Source organism: Cyprinus carpio, chromosome B13 (genome assembly GCF_018340385.1).
Source record: "Cyprinus carpio isolate SPL01 chromosome B13, ASM1834038v1, whole genome shotgun sequence".
NCBI classification, from domain to species: Eukaryota; Metazoa; Chordata; class Actinopteri; order Cypriniformes; family Cyprinidae; genus Cyprinus; species Cyprinus carpio.
Window position 1 is genome coordinate 22,109,827 of NC_056609.1, and position 12,105 is coordinate 22,121,931.

At 35.9% G+C, this 12,105-nt stretch overlaps 1 protein-coding gene across 2 annotated transcripts in view; it reads left to right on the forward strand.

Annotated features, from left to right (window-relative positions):
- tasp1 (taspase, threonine aspartase, 1) overlaps nt 1-12,105 on the forward strand; it is a 55,047-nt gene that overhangs the window by 26,361 nt on the left and 16,581 nt on the right. Inside the window, exon 14 of one of the 2 annotated variants that reach the window (XM_042737291.1) lies at nt 2,205-4,150. The exons of the other annotated variant lie outside the window; for it this stretch is intronic. Within the exon in view, the coding sequence (XP_042593225.1) occupies nt 2,205-2,297 (93 nt within the window). The 3' untranslated portion in view covers nt 2,298-4,150. Of the gene's footprint in view, nt 1-2,204; nt 4,151-12,105 lie in introns of those variants that run through there. 2 annotated transcript variants of the gene reach the window in all.

The window sequence follows — 12,105 nt, forward strand, 5'->3', positions numbered from 1 at the left end:
TTACATAGAAAAACTCATTAAAAAGCATTTGTAAACATGCTCAGAGTAATCATGTCATCACCATAAGAACGATATGTTTGCCAGAACAAATTTACCAGGATTTTTGAAAAGGTCCTGTTCACACATGATCTCTTAACTTCCATAACTTACCGGTAATCTACGAGTAAGGACTCTATTTGTGAAAGGAGATAAACTAGGACTCCACAATTAATTGAATTTCTAATCGCGATTACAATTATGGATGGCACAATTACATAATCATTCGAAGTCTTTTCCATGTTATTCTGCGTGCTTAAGATGTGTTTTTTAAAAGCTTTTTCCCATTATTGTATTTTTAGTTTTAGTATAACATTATAATACCATTCATATTTTTACTTTTTTATAATTTAAAGAAGAAACGAATCCGATGTATATTTGACATTTGAGGCTTAATACTATAGAAAAGCACTAAAAGTTTTTCAGTTAGAGTGTTTTCAGCTTGTTTATTTTCATTTAAAAATATGGCATGCAGTTGCATCAAACAGTGGTACAAACATTCCAATGTAAATTGGGATAATCGTAATTAATAATCGCGATTACAATTTCAAGGGAATAATTGACAATTATGATTTTTGTCATAATCGTGCAGCCCTTGGCTAAACTCTTCCTCTGTATATGCTGTGAATTTGAATTGCTTAACGTTCATCTGGGAAAACATTATAACATTAAAACATTAAACATTATAAAAACATTATCTCACTAGATTTGTAACGCAAATCATTTATAAACCTTTGCCAACACAGGAGAATACGTCAACCCATTTCTAAATATGCCATTTATTGTACATCACAATTTAAAATAAAAGTTTCTAAGTTTGCATGTGGCCAAATATTAAAATTAAATGGATTTAAAAGTCGCTTCATCACACTGTAAAGTCACTAGGCCCTTGGCGACCTCTGCAGGTATTTGTTATAATACATAATGTACTTAAGTTGGTTATGTTCATATTGCATTATGTATTTTACCAGTGTTGTTCAATAAAACCATGTAATTGGTTTTGATATTTTATTTGAGCCAATTATTCTTGCCTCATCATTAGTTTATATATAAATAGTCATACTAAAGCCCACGTCTATTTGTTACAAAAAATATCAGATTACTCAATTGTCAAAATAATCAGTAGATTACTTGATTACTAAAATAATCACAGCCCTAAATTAATTAAAATATTTCAAAATACAACTGCATTGTTTTACTTTTTGTGACTAAAAGACAAATATTTTGTCATTGAAAATTTCTTGTATAGCTTACATTCTTCAGGTCAACCACATATTCATGAACAAAAAATCTGAATAAGAAAAGCAATAACTTTTCCATAGTATCCTTTCAAATGTTAAAGTTGCCACAGTCATTGCATGCTTTGCATGTGCTGCTAACCCCCCAACCCCCCCACCCCACATTGTTTTCCACATTGCAAAAATCATTGAACCCTATATTTTATTTATATCATACTTTTATTTATATTCAAATTGTATTATTTATTTTTTTTCTGATGGATTGCTTATGTATTTTCACAGAGTAGATTTTTGCATGTGTTTGTGTATAGTTTCTGTGGCTCAGTGGTAGAGCATTGCGTTTTTGCGCAGCGCAAAAGGTTGTGGGTTCGATTCCCAGGGAACACACATACTGGAAAAAAAATGTGTAGCCTGAATGCACTGTAAGTCGCTTTGGATAAATGCATAAATGTAAATGTGTTCTATTATTTATTTGATTGAGTTTTGAATTTTTGGTTCCTAACTTGCCAGTAATCCGGCTGAGCCTGTGCTGGGAAGTCACGCAGAGTGTGGGAGTAAGATATGGATCACTACGATAACTGACACACACCGATGTGCCGAGAGGGGTCACAGTTTTCCACTGACTTGTACCGTATGTGTGTCCTCCCGTAATGGACCAGTGTTAGTGACAGGTGGCCTGGGGCACTATAGGAAGATACCAGCGCTTTCATTCTCCTCACACATGGGCAGGGAGCTGTCTGCTTCTAGCTCCCTGAGGGCCGCTTATCGTAGCCTGTCAGAGAATACGACCAGGGCGCGTGCCAGAGGCGCGCGGCAGCTGCCTTTGATTGCAAAGAGGACACCTCACTCCCACCATCCAGCAGCTGTGTGCTTTCCCGCCACACTCATTCTTGACCCTGTAAACACTCTGTTTCTCCCTCTGTTTGCCAGACTCACATATCCAGACTTCCTCCTGGGGCGGTGGCCGGACAGTCACTGGCAATCGAAGGTGGAGTTTGTCGACTCGGGACCGTGAGTGACTGAAGCAGTGTGAAATCATCCTCTATTTCTGCAGCAATATGCCAGCGCCAGGATCTTTATAGCAAGAGCTTGATGTTGTGTCATTGTAGGACACAATCAGAAAGGGACAAAAAGGTTGCAATATGTCTTTTCTTCCATCTTTTTCTTTCTTGCACAGATATAAACACATATATTCATTTATTCACAATGATTCCCAATATAATTTATTCAGTCTTTTATAAAAACCTACCATACTACTTTTGTGCTCCGTTCATAGGTATAGCATAGACAGTCTCATCTGTTTTTACTGTCATTTGGTGTGGTGGGGGGGGGGGTCATCAGGGTAAGGCGTCTGCTAAGAAAAGGACATGCCAAGTGCACTTCGAGACTAGTGTACTGCTCTGGTTTTAGTGGGCTTCCAAGAAACTCAGCTTCTAGTATGTTCTGGACAAGACTTGATGCTCCATTTCTATTCATCTATGAAACAATATGCACCGTCCTTATCATTGTAAATAAGCTAAGGGTTGTTGAAACAGGGCGGCCATTGATGTAAACGGCTTATTGGTTTGTTGCTTACTTGGTGTTTAATATTACTTTTACTATCATGTTTTTATATATAGCCAAGATGCTTGTTTTGTGCAGAAGTTTAGTTTAGGGACTTACAAAAAAAGGTCTGAGTGGAGATTTTTGACACATGTGCTTGACGTGAGTCTGGTTGAGTTGCAAATGCATACACAACATGGCATACAGGATAAAATCCTTTTTGAAATTACAAGAATTGCCTTTTCATTTGACTTTTAAAGCTATGTATAGCAGTTCAGTTGGATGATTTTGTCATTTACTCATTCTCATGTCATTCCAAACTGCATCCTGGCTATTATTTTTCATATAATAAGCTTAAAAAAAAAATAAAAAGAACCAAAGTATCATAACAAAATGGTAGATATGACTACTGCGCTATGTTCTGAGTCTTGAGAACTTGTGTACAAGTCACATGATACTTTGGTGCATTTATGTCCATTTTGTAGCTTAAAAGATTCAGTCCCTATTTGTTAAAATCACAGGAAAAGAGTTATCTTTCCATTCTTCTTTTGTTTTCATGCAAAAAGGTTGTGCAGATTGGAATGACGTGAGGGTGAGTAATTTTTAGGTGAACTATACCTTTAAAGAGTGGGACTATTCTCAAATCTAATGATATGCACTGTTGAAAATAATTTGATTTGTGGTTGTTACACTTTCACCACATTTGATGGCAGTAGGATCTCTGAAAGATCTTCTGATGAGACTAGATGCACACGCACTTTTGCCCAGCGTCTTACTTAGTGCACTACTTTGACTAACTGCACTGCTCATGAGTGTACTAAGAATATGGCGCATGTTGCGTAATCCAAGTATGCATTTCTTTTGCGTACTGTGAGTTCACTTGACCTTGTTTGAAAGCTGCATCGTGCACTTCTGTGGTTGAGCTATATTAACAGGTGAACAGCTTTGTGTGTTTTCTAATGCCATGTGTAGTGCTCAAGAGATGAGACCCCAAAAAGCAAGCTAAAAAAATGACTGTTAGTCCATCTTTGAAAATGCAAAATATATTTTAGGTCTGTATTTTATAATGGCAGAAAAATGAGAGGATCTCTAAAATGTATTTATAAATTACACTGATTCAAATATGTTGAAGGTTATTACATTTATGAGGGTTTTGCAGTTTAGACTTTTTCTTTAGTTAAAACTCTTGCAGTACTATAAAAATGTAAGCTATATATGCTTATTTTAGTTTTAAATGATCCTGCATTTATTAATGAAATGTCTGTGAACGTTTCAAACAGCAGATTGTACTAACCTCTTGCTATTGTAATGTTCAATAAAAATGAGAAATGGTGTGCAGTTGTAAGTGCTGATTGATTGATTCATTCATTCATTCATTGACTGTTTTTACCTCTTTTTAATTAGTCATATTAATTTTTTTGTGTACAACTTTATATACTAATATTTTTACACTCTCATGAATGAGGGCTCCAGTAATATCAATGGCATAAAAAAATACATTTTGTATTCAAAGTAAAATAGGTCACCCTGTTATTGTGGCTGTCATGTGAAAATTGATTATATGTTCAGGCTTTTCCTGCGGTTTCAGTAAATAAACACAAGCTTAACTGATATTTTGTGGGAGTGTCAGCTTTGGGTAAAATCATGTTAATGTTAATATAAATGGCTCTGGGGACAGCAAAGAACCTAATACAGTCTTAATGTTTATGAAAACTTTCAAAAGAATCAATTGCTAGATGTACATTTTAGATTCTATTCTAGGAAAAGAGATAAAAATATATATATATATGATTCATCCTGCACTGCAGATTTCTGTCCAATCAAATGTTCTCTAAAATGACTATGTCCCTCTCTAACACCAGCTGCTGCAGAGTAGCAAATAGCAAATCACGGTCCATGACCATGATGTAACTAAAGCCGACTCGTTAGTACCTCTGTATGTCCCGCCCAAACTTCCTGTTTCAATAGGAACTACATTAACACAGGTAATAAACTGTGGTTGCTTTAGTGCACTAGTGGAAAAATTGGAATTATCTTTGCATTCACACTGTTCCTGGCATTAGAAGTGGACTCGGATCTCTTTTTTGTTCCACTTCCCATAAACTGACTTGGATGCTGAACCAGTGTTAGAAAAGTGTAATTTTTTTTCTTTGGCCAAATTTATTGTCTACAGTTTGTTGTTTTATCTTTTATCTGGAGGCCTACTGTATTCACTCTTTTAGTCTCCATGTCCCATGAGCCCTCTTATTCCAGACAAAAACACTACTCTATTTGTAGCATCATATTTGTTTTTGAGGCTCTAACGGACAGCAAAAGTTCTATCCTTGTCTTCCCCCTGCCTTTTCTACTCCCCACATATCTTATAATCTTAACTGTGGGCTGCCGAAGATTTACAGTCTAGAAATAAATTACACACTCGACAATAACCCAGAGGTGAAAATAGAAGCTCTCCAGAGAATCTGGAGAAAATGAAATAACTCGCAAATGTTTTTTTTGATGTCAAATCGGATTGATGTTGTTTTTAGTCAGTATTTGGAAAGTTTGGGTTAATAGCACTTTCCTTTAAGATCCATAAATAACAATCCTGTGGCTGTCCCATGTTGTCCTGAAATTTGTACTACGGGGTGTCTGTGGATTTATTGTCATCCCATTGTGTTTGTGGTTAGTGCCACATTGACGTTTGGGTTTTTTTCACCGCCTTAAAGAGTGATGATTTTTTTCTTCATTGAATGGTTAAAAAACAGACTCACAGAGTCCTTTGTACTGTTTCCAGTAATGACAATACTTACATTTGTTCTTTAATAGAGAGCTTGGTACAACATTGACGTCTTTTACACTATTGTAGGATGAGATAATTCGGCTTTCTTAATAAATCTGCCTGTCGATCTAATATACAAATACAGATTGCGCACTGCATTCCTTCATGTCGGTATCAAACCTCTCTGCTCAAGTTGGCGACAGACTTACCTTCAAATACATGTAGGTTTAAATACTGTTTTTATTTAGGGAGACATATATTAACAGTTCTAACTAAGTTGTTCATTATAATTCTATTCGAATCGCAAACGCACTATTTGACTTGACTGGATACTTACCGTAAACTGCAACCGCAATAGCGCCCCTTGCTGCTACAATGAGAACTGCATGATGTACTGCAACTGAGTGTATGACAGAAATCTTTGTATTTGATGTGCTATTTTTACATATTGGCATTTTTGAACGTAAAGAACACTAATTATTATACAATTATTTATTTTATTAGAAAAATACTATATACATGAAAAGAAATATGCCCAAACTATTTATTTATTTTTAAATTATACATAAACCTGTTGTTATATTGCTCTTGAGGCATTGAATAAAAAAAGAAATTAAAAATGCTCTCATTGGAAATGTCAAAGACCATAATAAAAACCGTTTTTGGAATGGGTGAAAACAGACTACTTAAATTATGTGTTTACAAACTGTTTTTGCATTATATTCAGTAGTATCCAGAAGTGTTTTCCTTTTAAGAGTAAGAGTTTTATTGCATAACATTCAAGATTAATAGAATATTAATAAAGACACAAATGTGACCCTGGACCACAAAACTAGTCATAACTTAAGGGTCTGTTTTTTTTTGTTTTTTTAATTAAGGTTTATACATCATCGGAATAAATAAGCTTTCCAATGATTCATGGTTTGTTATAGGACAATATTTGGCTGAGATACAACTATCTGAAAATCTGGAATCTAAAGGTGAAAAAAATTATAAAAATTGAGAAATTCACCTTTGAAGTTGTCCAAATAAAGTCCTTATCAATGCATATTACTAATCAAAAATTATGTTTTGATATATTTGCAGTAAGAACCATCTTCATGGAACATGATCTTAATATCCTAATGATTTTTGGCATAAAAGAAAAATTTATAATTTTGACCCATACAATGTTGGCTATTGCTACAAATATACCTGTGCGACTGAAAAACATTTTTGTAGGTGAAAAACACACAAAGCAGCACATCTATTGTGTAAAATGTGTAATCTACACACATTTACAAATATTTTGCACATTATTTGATTTCTTTCCTTAAAAAAACTGAAAACAAAGCCATTGAATTTTCTTTTTTAAGGAATGTTTAATAAATATATTAATTTGTAAATGTGAATTGTGTATATATAGCCTTTATGAGGGTTTTTTGTTACAATTTCATTGCTAATTTGATTAAAAAAAGTAATGTCACTCAAGAACTTAAATAATAGTAGATGAAATCAATTACAAAAGTGTACAAAAGAAAATGTCTATATTTTCATTCTGCTCTTGAAGACGTCCTCCATCTGTTTCTCTTCATAGCATGAGCACAAACACATTACAAAATAAAACAGTACACCTTGAATACTTAGCGCAAGCATATTCCCTGTGTCCCTTTCCATTTCAATCCTCCATTTCAGTGGCACTTTTATGCCGTGCACAGTGTAATGTTATTTGTGAGGTTGTGGCAGAAGGGTTGCAGAGGGCCTCTTCGGCTTTGAAAAGAGATACTTGGTCTTTAAGAGGTAGCAGGGCACAGAAGTGAGTGCCCCTCGACATTCAAGGTGTATCCAATGCCTCGTGCTCAGCGAGACCTAAAACGCAAAACAGACGGCAGTGCGAGTCAAGATCAAAGCGTGTGGCCGTGGCCCCGGTCGGCCTGCTGTCCACACATGCTGAGCTCTCCTGTCAGACTGAATCGCTGCCGTGTGGCCTGTGTCTTTCTGCACACACCGACTCACACAATAGGTAGCTACTGCTCACCACCACCAAAAACTTTATTATTGCACCGTGTATGAAGTGTGTGTACAGAGACACAGTCACGTACACAGAGCCTCACAGGCCGTCTTCTCCTGCTCATGTCACACAAGGACATTCTGTGCTGGAAATAGCAGGCAGACGCCCCTTCAGTGCAGAACAGAAGTGAAGGGAACTTGGCATAACTGTTCTATCTGACTAGTTCAGTTTTTTTGTCAGTGGTTGATGGTGAAAGGATGTCTTATTTCAGAGTAAACATCCACGCACACACAAAAAACATAAACAAAAAAAAATTGTGGTGAAACAGCTTGCAAACAAAATATTTTTAAAAGCACATTAATAAATGTATATTTTATTACAATTGATTGATTTGTGTCTGTAAATTTAAATTACAATACGTACTGTATCTCTTATAGGTTTTTTCCCCTCCACAAATAATTTTTCCCCCCATGCACAGAGCAAAAAATCTTCACTTCAGTAAAACACCAAACTTTCCAGTTTCATTCTTATGTATATTCTGAAGGTTTTTAAAGAGGTGGTTGTTGACATATAATTTTATGGATTTATATAAAATTGTATTCCTAAAAAAAAAAGGAAAATGTATTTTTCTTTGCAGCTGTTGACAGTATTTTTTGACTTAAGGAGTGATAAAATGATATCTAAAATACCCTTTGTAAAACAATGTCGACAAAATTAAATAAAATGAAACTTGGCTTTATCTAATGTTCAGATTATAAATATATGCAAATTAGTGCATATTTAATTATATAATATATCATTTGCATATTTAAACATAACATTTTAGAACCCTTATAATGCAAAAAAAAAAAAAAAAAATTGGGGAAAGTAAATAGTTAATTTTACCCTATTCACCTGTAATGTCTTGCCTTGATGATATGAAAATGAAACTAATAATATATATATCAACTTCAAAAGCAACTTTTTTTGTCTATTCAGAGCTTTCATTTGTCATGATGTCTTTTGTATTCTCTATTTAAGCATTTTTCTCAACAAATATTGACGTATCTGGTTAAATGTGTTTACACAATCTTCAGGAAAGTAAGAAAAGCATTGTCAGAATAGTCCATCTGCAAGTCGTCTCCTCTGTGTCACTCCAAATCAGCGTAGCACCATTTTGGCAAATCTGAGCAGTATGCGGGCGGCGTACGCTCTTCTGTGTCAGCCGTGCTGCGCTGTTGAGCTGTGGCGCAGCTGACACAGAAGAGCGTACGCCGCCTGCGTACAGACGAGAGGAATTGTTGAATAAAGTCGTTATTTTTGTTTTCTTCGTGTACAAAAAGTATTATCGTCGCTTCATAATGTTACGGTTGAACCACTGATGGAAGATGGACTATTCTGACGATGCTTTTCATACTTTTCTGGACCTTGACAGTGTATTTTACTTGGCAGTCTATGGGACAGTCTCAAGTCCCTACCGGTTTTCATCCAAAATATCTTAAATTGTGTTCCGAAGACGATCAAAGCTTTTACGGGTTTGGAACGACATGGGGGTAAGTGAATAATGACAAAATTTTCATTTTGGGATGGAGTATCCCTTTAACTGATAGCTCAGGTCTAATTTTAAAGGTTTACATTTTTTTCCCAACAAAAAAATGTTCTATTAAAAATTCCTATCCTGTTATCTGCGAGGCTGCACACTTGTGAGGTGAAAGAGTGAGGTCACGGCTAAGGTCATAAGGTCATGTGTGCGTTTTCAGCCGTTCTTATATGGACAAACCTCTCGCAAGGGATAATCTGAGCCCCAGAGTCCTTTGAGGTGTTTGTCAGCTACTTGACCTGTTTGTTCAGCTGCGTGCCACTCATTCCCGAACCCCTCCCCCAGCTTCTGTGCACCCTGTGCCAACAAGCCGTCTCTAGGTCAGGCATCGGGCCAGGTAATACACCAGTGACTGCAGCACTCTCCCTATGAGCCCAGGCATTCGAGCTAGTCCTGGCAGTCCAGGTCAGCTATTCCAGGTTCCACGCAGCACGAGCTGCCTTCTAATTAAGCCCACCAAGCAGCCGCGGCCCTTGCGGCATTGCGGGCCAGACACTTCCTGAAATGTGCTACACCACCCATAAAGTGCCAACTCTGAGAGAAAGAGTGCAAAAGCAAATTGGATTTGCTCTAAAAACAGCCTCGCTTGAAGAGAATAACATGAGAATAGGGTGGTCAACTACACTGTGGGACTTCTTTTATAAAAGCCAAATAGTGGTTCTGCATCATTGCAAAATGTTTTGGGCCTGAGTGTGTTTTTCCTTGTCTGCAATTGTAGAATGACTTAACCATTACTATAGGCTTTCAAGCTTTTAAAAATGACACAGACGTATGAAAAAAACAAAATAAAATGTAAAATATAAAATATTTTTATTAAATTAAATAAAAACATAAGAAGAGAAGCCATACTCTATATGGAAATATCATTTCTATTTGCATTTTTCCACTTTAGTGAGCTGTTAACTATTGCGACCAGTTTATTGAAAGCTAATTCTGATTTTTGAGCGAATCATTCAGACTGGTTTTCTGAACTGGATTCATTGAAGTGATTCACTTAAATGATTCAATGCAAAATAATGATTAATTTACAAATCAGATATTTTTAAAACATTTTTGAGCATTTGGAATGAAAATGAACTCCAGATATAACAAAACAAGTTTCAAACATAATAAAAATCATCTATAACTTTATTTCAATCATGACAACTCTCAGAAGATTTAAGCATGGTGATGGATATGACAATGTTAATATATTTGGTCTTGGCGGAATAGATCTGCTATGCTGCTGCTGTTGGTTATTGCTGTAGTTGTAGATTATTGCTGCTGCTACAACCAAGTACAGGAACTGGCTACTGCCAATACATATGGCGATACAGTGCTTTTTTTCCCTATATTTAAGACATACTGCTCCTGCACAAATAGCATATACAATAACCCGTAGCAGATCTATACAGGTGGAGCTGGGGAAGGTGAAGGGTTTCAGAGAAACTGAAAGTACGCTGCAAAAATCTCAAGTGAATGCTAGCCAGCCATATAAATGCAAGGCAGTAAGCTCATTGGCTGCATATGCAACATGAACCAATCAGCTTGTGCCAAGTCATGTACGTTAACAACCCGTCAGCCTGCGCCTTCTAGAGTTTCATGACTGAACTATACATTTATGAAACTTCATGAATGATTCATTCCTTTGTGCATGCTGGGAAAATAGTACAGTAAAGTTGAGTAGATTGTATTTAATACCTTAGAAATAAGTATTTTGGGATCAGAACACATTGTAAATATATCAATTGTAAATTATTGTAATTACATATTTGCTGATAATTCAGTTCAATTCATTTTTATATTTCTAGCACTTTTAATGATGCGTTGCATATCATTCTAAAGCAGGTTCACAGTTAAGAGTACTTTCAAGTTAGAGATTACATTTCTACATGCTTGAATTGAGTACAAATGTACAATTTGCATTATTTTAACATTTATTTAAAGCAATAGCTCTGACGGCACCCATTCATTGCAGAGGATCCATTGGTGATCAAGTGATGTAATGCAAAATTTCTCCAAATCTCTTCTATTCAGTTTTCATTTTTTGGGTGAACTATTCCTTTTATATACTAAATTTCTTTATTCATTTTATTATTAATAATAATATATATTATGCATTTCTTTTAGAACTTTCTTGAAGAATTTTAGGCCTTGAGGTGTTTTGTTCTTTACAATTGCAAAATGATCTAACCACTACTGTTGGACACCGAAGTCAAATAAACAGCAGTAATGCCTGGTGTAATATGGTAATATCATTGTCTTTTGTCATTAAGGGTTTAAAATAACACCTCAAATTTGTAAGCTTAGTATTAAGTCCCAATACTGAAACACCATCCAGTGTACAGCACCTGTGAAGGCAGAAGTCTGTTATTATCCACTGCCGTTAGGAAGTCTGTAAATAGAAATGGTGTAACTTCTGGAAGGACATGTGGAGTGTGTGTGAGAGTGAGAGATAGAGTTGGTATGGGGCAGGATCTGCCACCGCTCTAACACAGGCCTGATGTTTTAAAATAAAGCAGGCTGTTGGCTTTGATGTTGAGGGGCCTCTGAAGCAGACGGTCTGATTCAATAAAGATCACTGCTGCTTATCCCGCTCCATGCTGTAAGCTTAGCCTTCACTCCAAAGTGCTTTTATGAAGGTGAGATGGGAGAAGACCGTGAGAATTCACTTGATACTAACAGCAGATGTACTTTAAACCCGCTTGATCGGCGTCTTGCTGAATGCGTCTTCTGGAGCTCGCTGTCACTGTGGGCTCTGTGATCAAGTTTGATGTGTTAGGGCTTTTATGTACAATCATTTGACTTACTGTGAACATGCATCAAAATTCAACCATACCTGCCAGGCACCAAATGTAGGGAGATGGTAGTCACTCTATGAATTTGGTGGTCTAGATAATATTAAACCAAGATCATGTTATTTAGCTGGCTTAATAACATAACTGAACTATTGTTGGATTTGCAAAAATTACTTTTGAAAGCA